The sequence below is a fragment of the Triturus cristatus genome, chromosome 3_2, assembly GCF_964204655.1.
Source record: "Triturus cristatus chromosome 3_2, aTriCri1.1, whole genome shotgun sequence".
NCBI classification, from domain to species: Eukaryota; Metazoa; Chordata; class Amphibia; order Caudata; family Salamandridae; genus Triturus; species Triturus cristatus.
In genome coordinates, this window is record NC_140584.1 from 229,770,478 (window position 1) to 229,796,894 (window position 26,417).

General features: G+C 41.8%; 1 protein-coding gene across 1 annotated transcript in view; it reads right to left on the reverse strand.

Annotated features, from left to right (window-relative positions):
• Positions 1 to 26,417, reverse strand: part of LRP1B (LDL receptor related protein 1B) — a 3,634,433-nt gene that overhangs the window by 789,417 nt on the left and 2,818,599 nt on the right. Inside the window, exon 44 of the mRNA XM_085647014.1 lies at positions 1,923 to 2,115. Within this exon, the coding sequence (XP_085503140.1) occupies positions 1,923 to 2,115 (193 nt within the window). The remainder of the gene's footprint in view (positions 1 to 1,922; positions 2,116 to 26,417) is intronic.

Here is a 26,417-nt window from a genome sequence, read left to right on the forward strand (position 1 = left end):
CTCGCTCAATCCTCTGGTGGTATTCTAAAAGTCTTTAGTGAGTCTCCACCTAAATCTTTGGGCCCGCCTCTAGAAATTTATAGGTCCCAGGCGAGAGGCGGGGCCCTTTATGGGGTGGAGTTATGGGGCCATTTGACCGCTAATTCTCTGACGATCTCTGAGAATATATTTATTAGGCGCCTTATGGCCCTTCCGCAGAGCACACCATTACTCCCCTTGCGCCTAGATTTGGGTTTATCCCCCATTCAGGGGGTTATTTCGAATCGCCCTGTCTTGTATTGGAGGCGGCTCTGGTCTACCCCGGAGTTGCAAAGTTATAGGTATGATCTAAGGGATTTATTGTCCCTAAGGGGGGCTGGGAAAATTTCCTGGCTAAAATACGTTATGCAAGCGTGCCAGTCACTGGGCAGGGGCGACATCTGGTCTGCTCCCGAGCAGGTGTGCCCTTCACTGCCTAGGAGAGATCTGGTCACTCTACTTAATAAGCATCAATTGGATCTTCTCCTTACTAACCCGTCTTTGGGCAGGTTGACTAACAGGTTTCTGGAGGCAAAAGACCACTATTCCTATGAGAAATGTCTGGATGTCATTCAGCCTCCTTTGGCAAAGGAGTTGTATGTTCAACTGAGACATGGGTCACTTCCTCTGCGGGCTGTGACAAATAAGTGGTCGCAAATAAGCGGACTCTAGCCTATGCGTAGGGTGTGTAGGGTGTGAGGAGACAGACTTGCACGTCTTGCTTTTTTGCCCGTTTTATGCTAGGGCCAGAGCAAAATGGATTATCCCGCTCTGTAATCTATTGGGCTTGAGAGATTTTAGGGAAGCCTTTAGGATATTAAAATTTGACACCAGACCCCTAATTGTATTTGCAATTTCTAGATATCTTTGGGCCATGTGGTGCGCTCGAAGTGCTAAAATTAAACATCAACTACTTCCGTTATCTGCGTCCTTATAGACCCAGTACTAATATGGATTGATTTTATTATGTATATACTATGTTTTTCTTGTATAGGATCATTTGGCCCTATTTTAACTTTTTTAAATGTACTTGTTATTCTTCTTTGTAATCCTTTGTGATGGTATGTTGGTATTGTTGTACTTTTTCTTTTTGTGTCTACATTGCTTTCATGGTCTATGGCCGATAATAAAGCTCTATTGACTGACTGACTGACATACACTAAAAATATTTCTCATTGTCTGTAATTGTGTTAAATAAGAAAATGTTTACAATGATAAACTATTTTAATTTAGGAAAAAAGACATATAAAATCATCTAAAATTCCCCCAAAAATCCTCTGAATGCAGTGTATAATACACACACCTATAAAAGGATAAGTAAGTAGATGTATGTCAGTAATATACACAAATAGATAGATGATTACATTATGCAATAATGGACACTTCAATCGACATTTTGTGTACCACAATTGGCAGGGTTTAGGATAAAGAGTTGTATTATGTTAAAATAAGTGCACGGTTTTTGCAAATAAATAATTTAAACTGCATTGAATGATTGAATTGATTTAGACTTATGAAAATGAATTTAATTTGGCATTGAAAAATAAAATACAAGTAATTCTATTTGGGTTAGTCGTTAGTGATACGCTAAAGATTATATTGAAGAGATGGTGTCACGATCATAGGAAAACAGCTTATAATTAAAGGTGTAAAAGATTTTGTAGGGTGAGGAAATAATGTTGAAGTAAGGGTAGTAGAGGTAATGAAAGAAGTGTTAATGACAAGAAAGGTAATGCTACATAGCTAATTGTGTTCTCTATAGTCAGTTTTTAAACCAGCATATATACTAACATAATTTTCCAAATAACACAATAAGGCATAGCTCAAGTAAAAATTTAAGGATTTTCAAGAACACACATTTCTTCTTCATCAATGATCACAAGTATACATCATTCTTAACTTACAGCTATTAGTATCATTGGCAACAGCTATAATGCCCATGGGTTGATGTGGTATATCAGATCGCAGAATTTTAGTATCTCCTCCTGTGTATTTATTGGACCGTAGAATTGCACGTCTGACCCAATCTGACCAAAATATGTATTCATCATGAATAGCGAGACTGAGGAAGGTCCCTGGTCCTGATCTCACAACTACCTGAAAAAAAAATGTATGACAATTTGAGAAGGCATCATTTTGAAATTCAGACACTGTTATTATTAAGGCAATATAATTTATTTTTATTATTTTGCGCTAAATTATTTTATTGCCGTAACACTAAATATTTAGTTGTATTGTTATAAAACATGCATCCTAAACATTGTTGTTCTCTGTCCTTTTTGCCTGCATTTACTTTGCATGAAAATGCCTATAAGTAAATTCGCAATCCTGGAAAATAAATTTTCAGAAAATGATAATTTGGGGGAGGGGAACCTTTGACAACTCAATAAGCACACCCTGGTAAGGTCTCAACACAAGTTTTAGATAAATGTTTCTCAGCCTCTAGTAGCTAAAGCAAAAGTATCAGGCAAAGTTCAGGGAGAAATGTGTGTTAAATCAAGAAGTACCCATGTTTTCAAAATTAAAAGCACAACATGGTAAAATTCCCAAAACAATTTAGAAAGACTGAGAACCTTTAACACATATACATATACCACCATCATTGAAATCAGATAAAGGGAAACTGACACATGTTTTCCTGAAAGCTTTAAGACAAAAAAGTTCCTAGAAAATGTAAAGAGCTGTTATAAAATAATAGTTTCCAGTTGATCGGAACCCAGACAGAATGTCAGGCTCACAGTAATGTAGCAGATGTCGGATGCACCAAGTATGTTGAGAGATAACTACCAAATTGAGAAGCCTGTCCTACTCAAAGTCATAGCTCCACCAGCCTGGATTTAGTCACAATGAGGTCCCATTGAACCCATTTTCAGCACAAAAAACCTTGCATTTTCTTGTCTGCCTTTGGTGCACTCTCTCTGAGCAAGCCTATGCACCTTGTCTGGGTCTTCTGGGGGTGGAAACATGACTAAACCCCACTTTGTGCCAGGATCAAGTCCTATGTGGTTAGTTAGACCGTTAGACCTGTCAGCTTCAGGGTGGTCTTCCCCAAGCTGTTTGTCAGCTTATCTTTAACTTTTTCCTAGAATTTTTCTTTTGTTGGCCTTATGACTCTGCACACTTTACCACTGCTAACCAGTGCTAAAGTGCTTCTGCTCACTCCCCTAAACATGGTTTGATTTGCATATACCTAATTGGCCTATTTAATTTATTTAGTTATAAGTCCCTTGAAGAGTGGTATACTATATACCCAGGCCTGTAGATTAAATGCGACCGGTGAGCCTGCAGCACTTATTGTGCCACCCACTCAAGTGGCACCTTAAAACCTATCCCAGGCCTGTCAGTGCAGCTTGAATTCGGTGTCACACTGCCATGTCGACTTGGCATTTAAACTCCCTTACCAAGTCTTAAAATCATCCGCTATTTTATATAAGTCACCCCTAAGGTAGGAATAACTTTGGGGATTCTTTATTACATTTAATAAGTTGTAATTCCTGATTGAGAAGAGGTATATATGTCATGTTTGGTACTTATGAAATTGTAATGATAAATCCTCTTTAATGGTAAAGTCAGATTTTTTATTGCAATTTTGAAAATTGTACTTTTGTAAGTTGAAATTTTCCTGCTCTTAGCCCTTTTGTACCTATAGCCTGGGTCACATGACCGGCTGTAACTGACAGACAGATAGAGGGATTAAGTGTGCCTGAATTGGCCATCTGCTGGGGGATGGGGTGGACCTGAGCACAGTTCTACTTACACCTGAATAGATTGTACTCTGCAACCATGGAGAGGGCCTAATGACCCTGTATTGTCCCTACAGCCAGCTTGGAGCCAGGGCAGGGGAGCCAGGGAATTCCATGTACTCCAAAGAGCCTTACCAGGTTCAACCTGCAGAAGTTGTGTCTGTTTCTTGACCAGGGATCACACCCATTCAACCAACAACCCAATTTATTATATAGATATTATTGAAATCAGGTGTTTGTTTACTTTTTGAGTTTCTAGAACAGATGAACAGGAGGTAAACAGGAGGTCAAAATCTTTTAGTGAGCCATTCACAATTCAGTCAGTTCTTCTTTAGAAAGAAAAGCATGATTATGCCCCTGCATGATTCAGCAGTTCTGAACACCAACGGTCAACATGTGGCAGCCTGTCATGGCATCACCACGCCAAAGGGGCATGGCTGCTCTCTAGTTACAAATGGACACTGGTGTATTCATGGCATTCCGAAACCACCTCACCGGGCATAAGACAGCAGGCTATATAAGAACTGCAACATGAAGAACAACATTATTTTAAGTAGTGATAAGATTAAGGAAAATGCCTCAATGAAAATGAAGCAAATTGGTTAGGCGTTTGTTCCTACTCTATGAAATTACTGTGTCCAAATCCTCTAAATGTGCGCAGATACTTTACAGTTTATAAACCTTTAAATGTTTGTGTTCATCAGGATAGTTAAAACGAGCGGTATTAGGCGTTACGACTATAACCTGTATTATATATATTTATCTTTGTATCTCTTATTCCCGATGTTGCCAAAATGAATCTACTTGGTGATATTTGATTAAAATGATGGATCGATTATATGTTTAATAAAAAGATGGGGTGAGTGTACCAGATTGGTTTAATGATGTAATATATATCTAAAAAAAATTTTTCTATCTTAAACAAAAAATTCTGCAGGTGACTTTTGAAGAAGGAAGGGGCATATCAACAAGCTGGCGAAAAAAAATTATCGCTGCTTTAGCATCCGTTTTCGGACGAAAAGCGGCGATCATTTTAGCGCTTAATCAGCAAGGTCACGCGATTCCTTGCTTTAGCTCCATTTCACATAACGCCCACCTTTGCATCTCTAATGAGATGCAAAGTGGGCGTTCCGTCCCAAAATAACTAGAGAAATGTCGTTAACCGACTTTTCTCCAATTATCAAGGGAATCGCTAACAGGCATAGCGTTAAGAAAAGTAGCGGTAAGCACAGTTAACGCTACTTTCCTTACGCCTGCTTTCACCCTGACTTAGCCATTATATCCAATGTAAGGTGGATATAATGGCTAAGTATGCCCTGCCTTATCAGCAAGCTAACACCAAAATGTGTGAGATTATCACTGGATTTCCAGCGATAATCTCACTTTCTGCTGTTAGCACGAGGAATTTTATCGCTTTTGAGATAAGCGTTGCTGATAGCATGCTATCTCAGTGATAAAATTCCACGATAGCCGGCGATAATTATCCTAGCGCTAAGTGCACTTAGCGATAATTATCGCCGACCCTTGCTGATATGCCCCGAAGAAACTTGAGTGAAAGTATTATTCCTCAAGTAAGTTCATGGCCCAAGTGTGTAGACAGCCAGGGGTTTTAGGAGCCTTCATGAAAGCAGGTGACCCTATGATCTATATATGCAGCCGAATAATTTTGCCATAGCTAAAAATTAATCATTAAAATTAATCAATTATCTGAACTATGTGATTTTTAATCATATGTAAGGCACCCAATCAGTAAAGGATACTTCCTGAGAATACCTTAAGACATTTTTATGATTCACCCAGATCCCTGCTTTAATCCAGTATCAATCTATGAAAAAAAACTTTCATGACTGATTGAATCCACCAAGGTGGAATTTACCTACCTTGGTGTGAGTAGATAGACTATGATGGAGCATGCTACAGCTAGATGTGGGTGAGGTGATTTCTCCAAAATCTTGCAGACTACTGGCGGTTTTAAAAGAATCCTGTCAGTGAAACCTACATATTTGTTATTTAAAGGGCAGTTTTGTGTCACAGAGACTCAGAAATGGGGTTGGACCATACTTCTTGGTGGAAACAAAGAACAAGTAATCTAGAATGTTATAATCTGCTCTTGTTTGGCGGTAACACTAAAATATATCATCTTAGCCTGAAGAGAAAACATATGTACCATACTCTGTAGAGAAAAGGAGAACTGCCAGTTGTCTGTAACTCCTCTCACTTTGGTCCTTTAGGCTGGGAGTATTAAGAGTCAGGCAACCCTAACAGACTGCCTCCTATCTGCAGGGGTTATTTATAAAGAACAGCCCAGCCCCAGTGTCCTAAACCAGATGGGTATTTTCAACTATTGGGTATTTGAGTATTTCAGTATTGTAAAAAATCTCATCAGTCATTATAAAAATCAGATTCGTTTTTAAGAATGCTTTTTGCAGGCTTCATTTGCACATTTTTGCTGTATTAGACAGATCTACCTAAACTTCACATATCCACCTAATCCTATAGTTAGCCACTTGAGTTTGGTTGCAATATTAGCCAGGATTCTAGAATTCCAAGTCATGTTAGTTATCCCCGTGTATCATACTGAGCCATTAACTAAAAAATGTATGAAAAATATATAAAAAATAATTAGGATTGGATTGCAGAATTTCTTTAATCACTGGCTATTGCACAGGATAAATCTGTCAAAGAAACTGCTACCACCATATATATTCTTGGACCTGCAAACCTAAGATGAAAAGAAGGTCCTGATAGAAGAAAACTCCAGATTCCCCCTGGAAAAAGAGGACTAATTCAAGAACTCTGGAATCCTCATGGCACTCAGGGACTCGAGCTACTTGCTAAGGGTCAAGTGGTTGGTGTCATGTTTGCCTGCTTCAGGGACACAAAAACCAGGTGGCCTCCTGAATCCAGGAGGACCCAACTTACCAGAAAGGGCTGAATCCTATATGAGACATGGGTGGAAAGAGATATGGTACCTAAAAGCCTGGCCTGAGTAGTAAGGGATGGTGTACTGACAAGAAGGAACGTCCCTAGCTTATGAAGGAAAGGACAAGGTGCTGAAGCTAAGCAGCCATTAAAAACAGGATGGCCACCTCTGAGGTTTTTTTGCACTTGAAACAGGTTCGACGCCACTGCAAAATAAAGCTATCTGGCCTTGTGGATCCCTGCCTAGCTACAGCTTCCAGCATTACCCATCTGAAGGATTTCATTTTCAAAAGATTGATTAATTCTGAAGCTAAAACTTTGGATTGGGGCAAGGTTGCAAATCTATCCGACCAGCAAAGCACCATCAACAGCCACAAAATCCAGCTTTATACTGCTCGGAACTTTTGGTAGTGGCAGAAACCTGAGCGCAATGATGATTTATTTGACCTCAAGGACCCTCGCGGCCCTATCCTGCTGAAGATGTAGACTTTCATTTCAGAAACAAAGGGGGCAATTTATTTTCTGCTGGATTCTCCGCTGTTCTGCCAGGGCGAAGAAGCAAATTACTCTGTCGCTCTGGTGGAGGGACCACCTGCTAGAGTTTTAAACGACAACCAAGCTGATGGTCATTTATGAAGCATTGGCAGGAACCTCCCACACAGCAGTTCCTATCAATGCATTTCACTATTTGTTGCAGAACTCTCTCAACATGTCAACAGTTTTCTTTTTTTATTTTAAAAAATAAAACCCCAGAAATTGTATTTTCTTTTAAAAAATAAACAAGATAATGCCTCCGTTGCCATGGGAGTCATCTCCCATGGTGAGGGGTACATTATTTCATTTTTACTGTCCCTCAGCAACTGGGTTTGCCTGGCAGTGATGAACAGTAAAAAAAGTCTATGTATCTGCCAATCCTAACTGGGCGGACTGACATATAGTCTATCCTTAGATAGCCCTTATACCATTGGATTGTCAGATAACTTTAACCATGGCTCAGATGGCATTATCACCGCAGATGCCAAACTTAAAGTCCACCTGCATCAACATTGGGCAAACAGGCCACGGTGTTGGAGGGGAAGGAACTCTGTCGCCGTTGTAATTGTGTTCCCGCTCTATCAACATATAACTCAAGCCCTAAGTCTCAAGGTAAAATCTTTGCCTCGGACGGGTTGTATGACGGAACCCCGCAAGCCTTTACCCTGCAAGCCTTTGCAAAACAATCTGTACCATGCCTGCGATGTTGCCAAGCGTAATTTTAGCACGCTTTACTGGACTTTGGAATAGTACAAATTACTATTCCAACTCCAGGCTACGCAACCGTATGGAAGGTGTTGAACTTAAAAATCCAACACCAGTCCAACGATACGCTCCTTACAGCAAGTCTTTGTAACAACTTGTGTCGTAAAGTAATGCTTGGTAACGTCGCATGCGGAGTACTGACTTAGTTGTAAAGGCTAGTCATTGTAAAGACTGCGGGGTTAAAGATGTTTCTCCCTAGAATGTTGTGCTTGTTGTATTGGACATCTTGTCCAGCACGGTCAGCCTGAAATTCTGCTTCAGTCCTAGTCAGCCGTAAACTGTTGTTTTTCATTGGTGCTTTACTGTTTCTAACTGAATTTTTGACTTAACATTTTATACATTTATACCTCTGGTTCTGTTTACAGTATCTGAAAATCTTGGTGTTTTTTTATGCATTACATTGTTCTGAATTGGTTTGGCAATTTTATTGTATTGTGTTCTTTACTTAAAATGTTTTGGTACTGTTTGAACTTAAAATACACTTCTTTAGTGATTGCTTTTTGCTTGAGCCATATCTTCCATATTCTCTTAGAGCCATGCTTTGGCTTAATCAGATTGCGTCTAGGTAGGTGGTCAGGATCACCATTTCCCAAATTAATAACCAATTTCTGACGTTGACATCAAGCAGCTGGGATGGGACTTGTCCATCAATTACCTTGAAGTTCAAAGGGTTAACATTAAAAATCAAATTACCGATTCAGAAGGACACGAGCAATAGGGTGGTCTTGATTCATTTCCTAACATGATGGGCCTGGCAAATGACACTGAAAGGGTAATAGTTCTGGGCAATAGAAGAAAAGAAGAGTGCTTACCAATGTGTTAAAGCAATATGTACCATGCTATCCATACCAACATGGGAAGATCCATGATAGAACCGTGCAGGTTTGTGAAGTAGAAGTTTTGGAGTCCCTCCATACACCTTCAGTGTCTCGTGTACTATATTTGTAAACATACCAAATATCTTCTGATCTTTGTGTCGTTCTGTGAAGTGGAAAACTTACTATACATAAAGAGGGTTAACCTTCTTAATTGTGATCCCTCTACTCTGAAAGCTCATCAATTGTTACACATACAAGTATCAAGCACTTGGATATGCAAGTAGCAAGGGGAGCCAAGTAGGTCAGATGGCTGGATGATTTCCTTTGATGAATGTGTGACTACAGGGACAGCTCTCCCCCATTTGCCTTATGGTGCCTAAACAATCCATACAAATTATATAATACCGAGGAAAAGGCCCACAATGGTCTGTGTTTTGCATGCATGTTTCAAACTGGTATGCGTAAACATTTTGTTAGATTTTGGTAATAACATATAACAGTTTATAGGGATTAAATATATATATATATATATATATATATATATATATATATATATATATATATATATATATATATATTTATATTGACCCTTAGTAGCACACAGAAGGCTGAAACATGTTGACCCACTGATGTTATGGGTCATCACACACAGATACATCTTGTTGTTTCTAACCTTGACAAAGTAAGTCAAGTAAACGAGGAGAGGATCCAGAAGGCCATTTTAATTCTCACATGTATCCCTCATTCTTAGTTAAGTGATCTGCTAACAGACTGCATCGAGCCCATCCACTCACACGAGATGCAGTGAGTTAGGATCCAATGATGAAGCATGCCTCAAGTGGTACCTGTGAGTGAGGATCTTACAAAAATATCTAAGATATGGTAGGATCCCACTAATTACGTGGGTGAGGATCTTACAAATATCCATGATATGTCCAGATCCCAATAATAATCTTTTAGAGTAGAGGGATCACAGTAAAGATGGTTAACTCTCTTTATTTGTAGTAATTTGTCGTAATTTGTGAGGCTGAGGTGTTACACATGTTCTATGACGTGACACCAAATCTATGAGCCCCGTTTAACTTTGTCTTCCTTTTTGGATGTCACTCAAATCTGAAAAAAATGCACTGGGCTTTACTTTGTGAGAGCCTGCAAAATGTCATGCCCATTAATGGAAAGGCAGAAAAGATATTAGCACAAGAACATCTTTTGTTACCTCCTCGGTAATTCTTCCCCTTAATTGATGTACATGAAACTCAAAATATCAAAAGTAAGCTAAACATATTTTGGTCCTGTCAAGTATCATGCACATCCATGAAGCTGCACCATTGGAATAAGCAATCAATAACACCCTCCCACCGTTTTCATTCACCCCATGTTTGAACTGATTGAACCATGAGATTCCTGCACTGTTACTAACGGTATGCCAAATTTCATTCAAATTCATTACACAACAACAAAGTAATTAGCACATGAACACTTTTTTGACTCTACGCCTTTGCTTCCTTTATGGAGCTGCACAAAATTTGTTATGCCCGCAGAAGATGAACTTTATGTGAATTGGTCAAAAGCATGCACCGCTATAATTAAATGAACTCACTATTCTATCCCTCTTTTGACAGTGTTATACCAAGAGCAAGATACATAGTTTGTGCTGGGCCTCTGCTAGCTCCCATGGGATTCTCAGGGAAGGGGCAGGGTTCTCTCACATTAACAGTTTCCTCTAATCCAGGTACATGATACAGGGAGCATGTTTCTTTGGTTGAACTCACCACAGAAATTGGTCAGTAGTCAATTCCTTTTAAATACTACCCTAAGTGTGGTTTGCTATCCAGTATGACAACAAGCAAATGTTGCAATTGGTGTTTGTTAGAACTGGGGGTCTCTAGTTGGCTGAGGTAGGTACCTTTGTCCAAATAGGGACTCTAACTTCTAGTCAAGGAAAGGAGGGACACACTCTTAGATAACCGCTGCTCAACCCCCGGTAGCTTGGCACGAGCAGCCAGGCTTATCTCCAAGGCAATGTGTAAAGTATTTTCAACCACACTCCCAGTAACACGGTGATAACACCACAAATGCACACCACACTGATTTAGGAAAATAGTGGTATCTTTATCAAGAAGAAATACGATAAAAATATCCAGCATATGCGTATTCATAATATTTCACTAGGCCGGTTTTTAGGCCAACAAACACTTGTAGGTTCTTGCAGTATTAATGAGCAGTTAATGATGGTCTAATGCAGTCCTAATGCAATGCTATGCAGTTCGTAATGCAGTTCATAATGTAGAAATAAGACAGTCCTTAATGCAAGTAATAATGTGGATCATAGAAGCACGTAATAATGCAGTTCGTAATGCAAGTACTAATGTGGATCGTAAAAGCAAGTAACAAGGCAGTTCGTAATGCAAGTAATAATGCGGATAGTAAAAGCACGTAATAATGCAGTTCGGCACCGATTGCGGTGCTGGTGGAGTTCTCTATGGCACTCTTGGCTGACTCGCGGTCAGCGACTGCCAAAAATGCCCCCAATACTGTTACGAAAGGAAACAATGTGCAGCTCCATAATCCGACCCAGGTACTGCCACTCCTCGGCGTGTACGGACCATGATACTGACTTGAGCGAGCCTCGCACTGCAAAGATGGGAAAGGCCGAGAGCGGTTTCTCGTAAAACATACTCCGCCCCAGGCAGCGACACATGCACGCTCTCTGAGCATTACCTGGGGGGCGCAATCTCCCTATCCTCTCCTCGTGGCTTGGTTGTCACGCTGTGCGGCTTCCGGTTGGTGGCGGCTGCTCCTCGTAGTGAGAGTCGGGCTACCAGGCGATGGCCTCGCAGCTGATCGGCTCCCGGCGTGATTCAGTTGATCTTGGGCAAAGGACCTCGGACCCATGATGGTGAAGGTTCTCAGTTCTCTCCTTAACAAAGGCAGGCTCGGGCCGGCGACGGTTATTTCTCATGGCTCCCCCTTGGGACGACGGTCCGGGCCGATGGCGATAACGATCACAGCACTTCTGGTCACGCTGTCGATCGAAGCAGAGCGCAAGACGGATCTGGGGCACATCGTCACGGGGCAATTCTGACGAAGGTCTCAGACTGCAAAAAGCGCACGCACACAGCGTCACTGAGACACACTTGGAAACTTTTGTGTTTCTGAGTTTCCACAACAGGGAACCAGCTCCTCTCGGGCCCTTGGAGACAAGTTACTTCACGACACATCACACAGCAAAGTCCTTTCAAGCAGGGGGAAACAGCACACAGCAAAGTCCATTGTCCTCTCCTAAGTCAAATCAGCAAACTGCAGGCCAGCCCCAGAACACACAGCAAGGGCAGTCCTTCTCTTCAGTCGCTTCAGCTGTTCTTCCTTGGCAGAGGTTCCTCTTGATCACAATGTAGTTTAAATCCTTCTTCAGGCTTGAGTTCAGTCTTGAGTTCAGAGGTTTCAGCTCTCACATTTATACCCCTAAATGCCTTTGAAGTCTTTGTGTTCCGGGGGCTCTGACCCCAGTCCAAACCAGTTCTGGGTGTCTTCCTGCCAGTGCATGCCTTCTTCCTTTGATACTGAGGGTCTGGGCCTCAGACACTCTGCAGGAGGTGGAGCCATTCCTTTGTGGCAGCAGCACAGGCCTCTTCACATCAAAGGTGCTACTCCTCCCACTACATCAAATGCAGGCCAGCCTGTGCTGTCTCACCTACTCCTCTCTGGTGTCAGTACACTCCCCAGACCCTGTCACATTCAAACCCAGACAGTCAATACACAACCAGGCAGAGACACACAGGATGGTTAGGACAAGAAACCAGCCACTTCTAAAAGTGTGGTTTCTAAACACACAATTTAAAAACCATCTTCATAGAAAGGTGTGTTATTAAATTCTGAATTCAAGCACACTAAACTTCCTCTCTCCATCTTATGCCTATGGGAAGATATGCTGGAAACATGGGACCCAGCACTCCCCATTCTGTCCTATGGGCAAGATGGCCTTGCAGCAGTGAAAACGAATTTGGCAGTATTTCACTGTCAGGACATGGTACACACCTCAGTACATGGCCTGTCTTTCATATACACTGCACCCTGCCCGGGGGGGGGTACCTTTGGCCTACTATAGGGATGTCTGATGTGCATAAAAAGGGAAGGGTAAAGCCTGGCAAGTGGGTGCACTTGCCAGGACAACAAGGCAGTTAACAAACTGTGTGCAGGCACTGCAGTGGCAGGCCTGAGATCTCTTTTTAGGGTTACTTATGTGGGTGGCACAATTAGTGCTGCAGGCCCACTAGTAGCAGTTGTATTACCAGCCCGGGCACACATAGTGCACTTTACTAGGGACTTTACTAGTAAGACACACATACCAATTATGGACAACCAATTACCATAACACTTTATACAAGGAGTATGTACACTTTAGCACTGATCAGCAGTAGTAAAGTGCCCAGAGTCCTAAAACCAACAAAAACAGGTCAGAAACAATACAGGAGGAAGGCAAAAAGTTCAGGTGATGACCCTGCAAAATGGGCCAAGTCCAATAGTGTTCCATTGTTAGGCATTGCACGGAGGTGACATGTCTGACCTGCAGCTACCATTGCTCAAGTGCTATGTCAAACCAGAAATCTAGCAGGGCAATGGGCTCAGGGGAAGACCACAGAGCCTGGGAGCACACTCACCTAATGTGCAGCGTACTTGTCCAGTCCACTTCCACAAACATACACAGAGAAACACAACATATACACACACAAGCACTCATGCACACATGACTCAAACACAACCCTTTACATAGGGTAAATGCAGATACAGAGATGGGGAAACAATAGGTATAAGCAGGGTAACAATTATAATTAGCCCAGTTCACAAAAATGTGAAAGGATATGTGGAAATCTGAATTCCCACTTGAGGTTAAATATATGTTTTTTTTCACATCACATACATTCCCAACAGTATCCCTAAATAGTTGTGGCAGCGCACTTTCAAAGAGTATTACTTAGAATGTGATATGGCATCTGCCACAGGCTCCTATTCCTAATATGTGGGAATCTACCTAGTGTAGATTTAAAAGCCGGGGCAATAGAACTCACAGTACACTTTTTAAATATTAAATTTCCACAGGGAAAACATTTTTGAGAAAAAACTCCAAATATGGGGGTGATCTTTTCTTCTTCATATTCTGAACTGAGAGTTACTCAGTCCTTGAATGAAGTTGAAGGGTCCAAAAGGGTGGAATGGAATCAGTGAGCATACACAACCTACGTGTTTGTGTGCATTCACAAACTTACATCACAAACCACACTTTTATCACCCACTTCCCACACCTTGATTGGGATTTACTACTGCATTTTTCTACCACAAGTTGAGGGAAATATTGCAAATTCGCCTGTTGGGAAACATTTTGTTAATTTCTGGCAGGTGTAAGTGGAGGTAGGTTTGGATATAAAGGTATGTTTACGGCTTAACATTCCTTTGTGAATCATGCCCCTTGAATTTATATGCAAAGCATAGTCTTGTTGCTCAGAAGGCTAGTAACTCTTAGGTCTTGTTTATGTTTCAAGCAGAGTGAAATTTTTGCATGAGATTCTACTCAAGCAGATTCTGAGTGGACTGGCTCTCCCCCCACCTAGTTTATCTAGGTGGAAATTTCACCTTGAAAAATAAAATTGCATGAAGCTTTGGGGGCAGCAACAACCAAGCCTATTTCCTCTACATTTCCCTGGCGGGTGGGGGGGGGGAGGGGGTAGACAATTCTCTACCCTTCTAGAAAATAGCTTCCACTTCACTTCTCTACTCCCAATGCCCCTCTACCATACCCTCCCAATGCAGGGACAGAAGCACACATTTACCAACTGCTCTGTATGTGTTAAATCCCATAAAAATGGGAATTCTATGTGGTTTTTCAGTTGGTATACCCAGCCTCCCACTGTCATTTCCTCTTCCATGAGGTTTCATTCGTAACAGCACGTTCATGGTGCGGTCTTACTGAATGGCAATGTTAATGTTGCATACCTATTTCCCACTCAGCCAATCCCTTGCAACTCATAATCGCGCCTAGGTCAAGGTTGCAGTGCGGAGCCTCCCCCACCAATAACACCAATGGCACCTGAAAGACTCTGAATAGGGAATGCCATGTTTAGGTCTATGTTCAGTTATTCCACATTCTTAATAATTTAACTCATAATAGGGGGTATTCCATTCAGAGAAAGCAGTTGATAAAGGTAATCCAGGCTTTTAGGAATCTCTTCATGAAACTACACCCAACTAGCATCTCAGGAAATGATGGGCGTTATAACAGCCTCTAAAAATTTCTATAATTGCCGCTTGGAAAATGTTATACTTTTAGGGGCAGATTTACAAGCCCTTGCGCCACTTTTACGTCACTTTCCCATGTTAAAAGTGACGCAAAAGTGGCGCAAGGGGCTTGTAAATCTGCTCCTTAGGATCTTACGATAACCATGTTCAAATTGTCGCAATTGTATATTTATAATAAGCAAAGCAGCTTCGCTTTTAGATGAAACTCCAACCACTGTATTTGTTTACCGTATGTATTTTGCCCAAAAGCACGCGAAACAAATGTCATATCAATGTAGATTCATTAGCATAAGAATAGGTTTTCTGTAAACATAAACTGTTCATGCCCTAGTGGAATACAATTAGGCATAATGCCAATTAAAAGTTCGCATCAACATGCTACATTTCACAAGGGGAAAGTTATGAATAATTTTATGGAACCATATCATACACACAGCTTTTCATTCATTGTTTGTCAAAAAATGATTCTGCCTTGCAGCAGCAATAGATTTCCCTTCACGCTCTGGTGAAGGGTTTGAAAGTAAGACATTTAGCGATTTATAAATGTATAATGAGTACAGAACAATGTATACATTTATGCTGAATGATAAGTGAAGTAAGTTGCGAAGAATCAAAAACAAAAATCTAGATTCGTATTTTTTTTTAAATGTTTCAATCTTCATGAGGCAAGACGTTGGTTCAGATTAACATTTAACTGACATCTTGATAGAAAAATCATGACTGTTGTTTTGCTCGAAAAATATTATGTTCCAGACTTTTCCACAAGTATGCTAATTGTTGTCTACATTGTTTTGTGCTTTAGGGTGTCTATGGAGGAACTTCTCATTACAAATTGCCGTGGATCACAATGGAAAAGAATATGAAACAGTTTTTTTAAATCTGTGGATTAGCAAACGAAGAATTGAGATGTAAAAGGTTGCCTTAGGAAGAGCCCCTGCCCCTCCTTGCTTTTGGAGTGATAGTTCCTAAAGTTGCCCCAGTGCGTCCATTCAAGGACACTCCATAGGAATGTTATACATGCCAACCCAGATCTGAAATGCATACGCATGACCTAAGCAGCCGAAGTCGTTCCTCCTGTAGGCCAAAACATTTCACTCTCTTTACCTCGTGATTTTCACTTTACCTCTGCATACCATAATTGCATTGTTGATCTGCATCAAGAACTGAAAGTGAACTGTGTGCATACACTTGGGTCATACATCACATTTAATGCACAGTCTAAAGCAATGCGAGGTAATGATAAATTACGGTTTTCTATGGAGTCCTATCGGATTTATTAGTAAATTACATTCTTGGGGTTGTATTTAATCATGGCAAACACTTCCCTGCCCGATATACAATGAGAAAACAGAAAAAACAACAGCTGATGGACAGAATGCAGAACAATGTCATACATTCACCCCAGTACAGAGATCTGGGCCTGAATCCATCGTTTTTTTGTTCACCATGCCATTCCAGTTTGAACCCAGCCATATGCAAATCACTCTTGACCCTGTGCCTCATGGGAACAGTCCAGCCAGAACTGCCAAGCCAGGTCCTCCCTGGACTGAAAACAAGCATCCTAGGACTGGTTTCAGGGTTTCACCCCTCTTCAACGAGGATAGCTTGATTCCAGTGGCATGGAGAGCACGGGACCCACGGCTGGGCATACCCATCCCACTCAGGGGAACAAATGCAAAAACAACAGTTGATGGACAGAATGCTGAACAATGTCATACATTCACCCCAGTACAGAGATCTGGGCATAAATCCATCGTTTTTTTGCTCACCATGCCATTCCAGTTTGAACCCAGCCATATGCAAATCAGTCTTGACCCTGTGCCTCATGGGAACAGTCCAGCCTGAACTGCCAAGCGAGGTCCTCCCTGGACTGGAAACAAGCATCCTAGGACCTGTTTTGGGGTTTCACCCCTCTTCAGCCAGGATAGCTTGATTCCAGTGGCATGGAGAGCATGGGATCCTCGTCTGGGCATACCCGTCCCACTCGGGGTGACAAATGAAAAAACAACAGTTGATGGACAGAATGCAGAACAATGTCATACATTTAGTTTAGTTTAGTTTTGTTTATAGGCTTATATAGCGCATGAATCACACCCCCTGAGGGGTATCTCAGTGCTCGCGGATTTGCAGAAAAAGTTGTTACAGTAGGCTGGTCTAAAAGAGGGCAGTTTTCAAGGCCTTTCTAAATTTAAGGTGGTCTGAGCATTGTCTTAAGACCATTGGAAGTTGGTTCTATATGAAAGGTGCCTGATATGAGAAGGCCTTTCCTCCTCTTCGTTTTTTTTTAGATCCTGGGGATTTTGAGCAGAGATTTCAAGCCTGATCGTAGGTCCCTTTGGAGGGTACACTGATGTAGCCTCTCCGCCAAATAGGACGGTCCATTTCCCCATATTGCCCTGTGTGTCATGCAGCAGATCTTAAACTTCACACATTTCCGCACAAGTAACCAGTGTAGTTGGTGTAGAAGAGGGAGTGAAGCTGATCTGTGAAGGGCGTTTAAAACTAAATGCGCTGCGGTATTTTGTACCATCTGAAGGCGGTTAAGAAAAGACTCGTTGGCTGCGATTAGTAAGGCGTTCAAGATGCACCCCTAAGTTCTTAGCAGTTGTTTTTGGAGACAAAGCGGTTCCCAATTCTTTAGGCAACCAATCAGGGGTCCATAGTAGTGGGGCTTCTCCGAAGTGCATGACTTCAGTCTTCCCAGCATTCAGCTGTAGGAAGTTGTTTCTCATCCATTGTGAGATAGCCAGCATGCCAGAAGAGGAGGAGGATTGGTCTGTCTGGGATGTCTTGTTGAAGGAGAAGGTAAGTTTGGTGTCATCTGCATAGGATATTGTGACAAACCCATAGTTCCTCAGTAGAGCCGCTAATGGAGCAATGCATATATTAAACATAGTTGGGCTTAAACATGAGCCTTGAGGTAATCCCTTGGTCAGTTCTACCGAATTGGACCGGTATGGGCCCAAGTTAATGGTCTGAGTACGATTAGAGAGGAAACTAGTCAACCAACTAGTCAACTAGTCAACCATTGCAGTACCACTCCCCCAATCCCAGCTTCCCTCAGTCTCATGAGCATATGCAGTTTCCATGCTATGTTTGGGCCGAAAGCCTGATTGAGATGGATCCAGGTAGCAGGCCGATTCGATATGATCTGATACATGAAAGTTGACATGTTTTTCCAAGACTTTGTTCAGATATGGAAAGAGGGAGATAGGGCGGATGTTAGAGAGATCTTCCATGGACGCTTTCGCGTTTTTTCGGATTGGGATTACCTGAGGGTAGGTGGCCTCCCTTCAGAGATTGGTTTAATAAAAAGAAGATGGGGTCTGAGAGTGTTTTTGCAAGAGAGGCTGAGATACTTGCAGGTAGGACATTGAGGGGAGCCAGATTTTACTTTGCACTTTAATGTTTCGGTCTCTTCCTGCGATAAAAGAGGGAAATTCAGCAGCGTTTTTTCCCTAGTGCTGGGAGGAAATCCTGTTATGGTGTCAACCAACGGAGATCAGCTGGCCGCGGCGATCTTATTATAGATGGTGTCAATTTTCTGTATGAAGAAAGCACCTATTTTATCGTAGAGAAGTTGTGAAAAGCTTTCTTCCAATTTGCAGGCTTTGGGGCTGGTAAAAGCTTTCAGAATTTGGTACAGGGCTTTAGGGGTGTTTTCAACTTGGCTAAGTTGTTGGGCTATATGAGTTTTCCGAGTATGCTTTATGCTTTTGTGATAGAGGGAGAGAACTGGCCTATATTTTTCTTTGTCCACTTTAAGATGGGTTCGGCGCCATCTTCTATCTAGGTTTTTGCTGTGGTTTTTTTCCGTATGGAGTTCGGGGGTGTACCACTGCCTGGGTTTGTCTTGATTTGTTTGAACAAGTTTTCATTGGAGAAATCAGTTCGATAGCAGCTTAGGCTGATTTATTGAAGTGGGCTAAACTCTCTTCAAAGTTACTATGTGATAGGTCTCTGGGGGGTGTGAAGGCCATTGAGAAGGTTTCTGGGTTAATTTTATACCATTGTCTATATGAAGAGTGATTGCATGGGGCGGGCGACTGCAGTTCTCTGAGTCCCTGTAATTGAAAGTCGATAAGTGCGTCGTCAGACCCGCTTACTGACTTTGAGGCATCACATTTGAGAACAGGAGAGTTGGAAAAGAAATGTCTAGGGTGTGCCCTGCTGTGTGAGTAGGACCATCATTGATTTTTTTAAGATTCAGTGTGGCTAGATCTGCCATGAAGGATGACGTTTCTGCTTTTTCAAGGCATTCACTGTGTATATTGAAGTCTCCCAGCAGTATAAAGTTGCTGGAAGAGATCAAGTAAGGAGCAATCAACTCCATGAGTTGAAGAGAGAATTCGGCAAGGGGGCCTGGTGGGCGGTATAACAATGCCCCTTTCCAGCTGTTTTGTGGCGAGAGATCCAACCTTAAAATCTGGATTTCAATATGCTCATTACTTCGCTGTTCTAAAATTGTGATTTTCGTTCTATCATTATGAACGATGGCGATCCCGCCTCCAATTTTGGTCGGCCTGTCGAGCCTTTGAATCCTATACCCTTCTGCAATAGCTATGGCAATTGCAGCGGTGCTAGTTACTTTTAGCCATGTTTCAGTCATAAAGCCAACATCGGGTGTATTTGAGTTTAGAAGGTCCCATATCTCAACTTCATGTTGGGGGAGGGATCTCACATTTCCCAGGAAGCCCTTCCAGTTTTGCCTGGGAGAGGTGAGTTTGTACTTAAGGTTCAAATCTGGGTCAACTGCTTTCATGGCACTTCATTGGTTTGTGTTGGTGGACATTTTGGGGTCATTTGGCCAAGATTCTGCTGAGGCTGGGTTAGTGCTTTGGTATCTGCAATATGGGCAGGAGAAAAAGCCTTTCAAATATTGTAGGTGATGCATTCTATCATTATGACAAGGGTAGGGTCGATAGTGATAGTTTTCCCTAATAAGCAAAAGATCTGTCCTTGAATATTTAAGATTGTGATGCGTACCTAGGTCTGTGTGTGAACGGGCAGGGTCCCTGGCACCTGGTGGCGGTCTGGCGTGGATGGGCGCAGACGGGTTTGCCTTTGGCGCGTCGCCAGCACGCCCGCTGCTCGTTTCCACTGCGCATGTCCGCTGTGTGCTCCGAATTCCATCCGCTTTTATGGTGGATGAGACAGGACTAGAACGCCAACCTCCACCCTGCGGAAGTACCTCCCTCCACTCAATCAGGATAGCCCGCGGTGGAACGGGGAGAACGGCTCGGGGGAGGCAGCGAGATTTCACAGGTGGTCAAATGTACTGCAACAATCACTAGTGAGTATTTTTTTTAAAACAGGAAAGCCTTAAAACATCTTTGCAATTAAAAACGTGCAGAGTGTCTGCTTTAAAACAATTAGCAATTTGCAGTAGATCCGTAAATCAGCCTGTTACAGCAAATACTAAGTGGAGGAGCAGCTAGCGGACTGTACCACAACTTGCTTGTGCGTGTCCACTGCGCACTCTGAATACCATCCGCTTTAATGGTGGATGAGACAAGACTAGAGCGCCAACCTCCACCCTGCCGGAAGTACCTCCCTCCACTCAATTGGGATAGCCCGCAGTGGACCGGAGAGAACGGCTCGGGGGAGGCAGCGAGATTTCACAGGTGGGTCAAATGTAGTGCAACAATCACTAGTGAGTATTTCTTTAAAAACAGGAAAGCCTTAGAACATCTCCGCAATTGAAAACGTGGAGAGTGTCTGCTTTAAAACAATTAGCAATTTGCAGTAGATCCGTAAATCAGGCCGTTACGGCGAGTACTAAGTTGAGGAGCAGCTAGCGCACTGTACCTCAACTTGCTTGTGCGTGTCCACTGCGCGTTCTGAATTCCATCCGCTTTTATGGTGGATGAGACAGGACAAGAGCGCCAACCTCCACCCTGCTGGAAGTACCTCCCTCCACTCAATCAGGAGAAAGGCTCGGTACAGAGATCTGGGCCTAAATCCATTCTTTTTTTGATCACCATGCCATTCCAGTTTGAACCCAGCCATATGCAAATCAGTCTTGCCCCTGTGCTTCATGGGAACAGTCCAGCCCGAACTGCCAAGCCAGGTCCTCCCTGGACTGGAAACAAGCATCCTAGGACCGGTTTCGGGTTTCACCCCTCTTCAGCCAGGATAGCTTGATTCCAGTGGCATGGAGATCACAGGACCCACGTCTGGGCATACCCGTCCCACTCGGGGTGACAAATGCAAAAACAACAGTTGATGGACAGATTGCAGAATAATGTCATACATTCATCCCAGTACAGAGATCTCGACCTAAATCCATAGCTTTTTTCTCACCATGCCATTCCAGTTTGAACCCAGCCATATGCAAATCAGTCTTAACCCTGTGCCTTATGGGAACAGTCCAGCCCGAACTGCCAAGCCAGGTCCTCCCTAAACTGGAAACAAGCATCCGAGGACCGGTTTCGGAGTTTCACCCCTCTTCAGCCAGGATAGCTTGATTCCAGTGGCATGGAGAGCACGGGACCCACATCTGGGCATAACCGTCCACTCGGGTGACAAATGCAAAAACAACAGTTGATGGACAGAATACAGAACAATGTTATACATTCACCCCAGTACAGAGATCTAGGCCTACATTCATCGTTTTTTTGCTCACCATGCCATTTCAGTTTGAACCCAGCCATATGCAAATCAGTCCTGACCCTGTGCCTCATTGGAACAGTCCAGCCCGAACTGCCAAGCCAGGTCCTACCTGGACTGGAAACAAGCATCCTAGCACCAGTTTTCGGGTTTTCACCCCTCTTCAGCCAGGATAGCTTGATTCCAGTGGCATGGAGGCATTGTGTGTCTTTCGTGCTCCTCAATGAAATCCTTTTCACTAAGCTTGATCTACGGGTGAGACAGGTTGATTCAACCTCTGTGACCTGAGTGGATGTGTTATCACAGGAAATAGTAGAGAAATCTTTTCTCTTCCGTTAGGAGAGAATATGGAAAGATGGGACTGCTTACAAATGTACCAAGCACCCAATATTCCTTCTAGAAATTAAGCCAAAGGAAACACCAAATTCCAAATCAAAATATTTTTCCTAGGTTTACTAAGATTACCAAATAGCAAAATGGCATAAGATATTTTAAAATATTTGAATCAATAGTATACACTATTTGTCTTATCAAACTTGATCTTATTATAACATGAACAATCCCACAGTAAGAGCTTTTAGTTAAAATTAGATTACAAATCATTAATATTATCAAACCATTTTATTTCAAGTCACCATAATCTACTCCAAGGATTTCTTCAGTTTTGATTTAAATTTGCTTTCTCATTCTTTTTTATAGTCCTTATATAACGTCAATAGGTGTATAGGGGTTTGGTTACACACATCAAGCAGGCAACTCCGATTTCTTCTCCCTTAGAAGATCAGGGACAACAGTATCGTTAATGTAACACTCCAAACCATCTCCTCAGCCACGTTAGCTGTTTATCCAGCTTGAATTTCCCCCTCCCGGAGATTTTGCTATTGATATCTTAATGAAAGGACCTGTTTCTCATTTGTTCCACTATCTAAGCTCTACGTGTTCTTTAGTTTCCATTTCCCAATTATCCCATATCACCCAAATATTAGCTCTTTATTCCAAAGAACTCTTTCGATCTAGGGCTTTTATCCTCCAAATTGATAGTACCCATTACATTTTTGTTGGAGGAGTAGGCAATACCCATTTTATGCATATCTCCCTTCTTGCCAGCAACATTAGCACAACCAATAAAGAAATTTGTTTCTTAAGAAACTTCACTGATTCATGACTTCCCTTTTCAGCCCTGAATATTACCATTGGTAGGCTTACATTAATGTCTTTATCTATAATTTTGTTGAAACATTTTGCCCACATCCTGACAGAAGGTTACTATCAGAGGGCACCACCGAAACATATGGATATCGTCGGCATTCTCTTTCCCACATTTGGGGCATTTTCTCAACTTTTGTCTCCCCAACTTGGCAGCTTCTTCAGTGTCCAGTATGCCCTGTGTACTTTGTCAAGATGATTTTTTCTGAGAGGTGCAGAATTTATGGTTGACCAAAGGTAGTCATCGTACTTGTCTGTAGACTTGGCAGGTCCCTCTTCCAGATCTCTCCCTGCATAGAATATGTTTCTTTCCCTGCCTCTATCAGCATCCAATACCATTTTACAACTTCTTTCCTTTGAGAGGGTCTAAATTGATGTTCTATCTTATAGTCCTTCCTTCCTTCGCCCACTTTCTCCATTTCACTTGCCCATTTTGACAATTGATAATACTTGAACTTGGAAATGCGTCCTACCATTGATCTTCCTAAAGTTTACAAGGAAACTAACTTTTTTTCCTGCAGTAGTTGACCCCATTTATTTATTCCTGCTTGAACTGACAGAACTGCCATTTTATCTAAACTACAACTGGGAGGGCCTGGGGAATTCCAAATTCGGGCTGAGGAACAGTAATTGGATATTGCCAGGGACTGCTTATCTGATACCATATCTTACATGCAGCCAACAGGATCTTTAGCCTCACCTTTTGAACATATTTAGAATGGCCGAATTTATACAGAAAATAATCCACCATCTCTGTATGATCCCTTCCTAAGGCCTTGAAAAGTGAGGTATAGAACTCATTTTCCAAAAGATATCTTAAACTCTTGAACTGAATTGCCCAACAGTATGTTAGAAGATCGGGACTAGCGATTCTCCTATATAGCTTCCTCCAAAGTAACTTCTTCCAGGTAACCATTAGTCCCGTGGCTGACCAAATAAAGCTACCAAATTCACTTTGTCATTGTTTAAAAGAGTCCAAGTTTATATCTAGTGGGATTGTGTCAAAGATTAAGGTAAACTTTGGTAATATGGACATCCTAGAAAAGAGAGAGGGAGAATACTCCAGATCTTAAATAGTCTTTCAGTTTCAGGTTTTACCATTGTAATATATAGCTGGGCCAGATTGTCAAGATCTTGTAGCACCTGAATCCCTAGATATCTGATCTCATGTTTCACCAATGGGCTAGAGCAGTGCGTATTGCACTCCATAATTTCAGTCTTTTGTTGGTTGACTAAATACCTTGATGCTTTCCCAAATTCCTCTAAGGTTTTGAAGATCTCTGGGAGGGATTTCTCCATTTCACTGGTATAGATCATTAAGTCATCCGCATATAGACCCACCTTTTTTCCCAACCTCTACACTTAAAAGGGCTTATGTTTAAGTTTGATCTTATTTTATTTGCCAAAGGCTCAATTTACATATATTAAAAAGTAAGGGGGACACAGGGCACCCATGAGACATCCCTCTTTTGATTATTATTTGATCTATGAGATTTCAATTTACCAGAATCCTAGCAGTAGTGTTACTATAAATCGCTGACACTGCTCTAGACAATTCCTCTCCCAGGTGGTGTTGCCTAATTGTCCATTGTAGGAAAGGCCAACTAACCATGTCAAATGCTTCTGCTGCATCAAAGGTAAGAACCATTAGAGGAATATTACTTTCTATAGCTAAGTCCATTACTCCAATCAACTTCTGTGTTAAATCATGTAGTTGTCTCCCATTAATAAGACCCTTTTGATTAGAGTAAATTAGCTGCCCAATAACACTCTCCCTCTCCAACAGTTTTGCCAAGATCTGGGTATAAATCTTATAATCACACCTAAAGAGAGATATCGGTCTATATGATTCAGAAAACTTTGGGTTCTTATTTGGTTTTAAAATTATGCTAATCGTAGCTTCCTCCCAGGAATGTGGAAGTTCTTTCCCTTCTGAAAAAGCAGCATTTATCTTTTCCCTGTACCACGGGCCAATTCTTCTTTCAGAGCTCTATATAATTCATTGGGGAGGCTTTCTGGACCTGGTGCTTTACCTTTTTTTCATTGTATCTTCATTATGCAAATTTTTCAAAAATTGTACAAAAGCCTCCTCCAGTTCTTTATCCTCTTTACACGTCTACCCATCTTGGGGTCTACAATTTCTACAATATTGTTCCTATTGAGTTCTGATTTAGTGTTCCATGCCAGCAGTTTTCCGCAGCCCTCCCCAGATTCACAGTGAAATAGCTTACTAGCCTCCCATTCTTTCTTAATTTCCTCTTCCAGAAAGCTTGATAAGCTATATTTAGCTTCTTGCAAGTTTCCTTGTATTTTATACACAACTCCTGATTTGTTCACACATAGGGGCCAATTATGATGTCGGGGGAAAAGCCTCCTCCCAACAGTCGGTTTCTTGTATTAATTATTATCCCACTGCTCGATAATCTCCAGTACTCCAACATTTTCCTTCACCTGCTAACAACCCTAAGGCTATTTGCATATCAAATTTAAGTCCCTATGGTCCTATCTCTGGGTGTATCTGTCATGTTCCCATCTTGGTGTGCATAAGGGAGGAGAAAAAGCCAAAATCCCTCTAGGGTCTGCCATTTTCTTTGCCAATGAGGACCTTGTTTTTTCTTTGTTTTTTCCTCATGCTTCCCCACCATATGCTAAAAATTAAACAAAGCTTTGTGTGTAATTCCCCCCCCCCCCTTCTTACTACAGGGAACCCTCCCATTTATCATCAGGTAACCTTCTTGGAGGTCACCCCTTTGAGTTATCCTATCCTTCCAGTATTTATTAAACTAAATTAATTTTGGTGTGCTTTGGTTTTGGTCACTCTCGGTCCTTAATATTACGCATTATATTCTTCCACATTATCCTCAATGTGGCAGGGAAACGAATCTGGGCAGTGGCTCACAGTGTTATTAATTCATAAATAAATGTACCCAAATCACATTGCCTATCTTGAGTAGCTCTAGATATATCTGATCTGATTTTGAAAGACCATTCTCCCTATATGTAAGTGTCCATTTTGATGGCTTCTGTTAGTATTCTCTCTTTAAGAGTGTATGTTATAAAATGTATTCAAATCTTCCTGGGCACCTTCCTAGCAGTAGATTTGTGAAAGAGGTCTCGGTGGATGCATTGTATATCTTCCTCAAGCGCGCTAGTTTCAAGATTTGGGATAAACTCTTTTGGTAAACCTATCATGGATCTCTTTAGGTAATCCCCTTCAAAACCTTCTGAGACATTTGAAAACCTCATGTTGTTTCTTTGTGCCTTATCCTTGAAATCTATTTGAGGTCTCCGAGTTTCCCTGGTTTCCCATTGTGTGTAAGCCAGACTCAATTTCCACTATATCTGCCATGCTTATCCAGTGCTGATATTTACGTTCATGAACCTGTATGTATGATGGTTTTAATGAATTAGGATGAACCCCCATGCTGAGATTTCACTTTGAAGTAAGACCACAAGGAGGGAGTGATTGTAACTCATTCAACTATTTTTTGTCCTATCCGACCTCCCT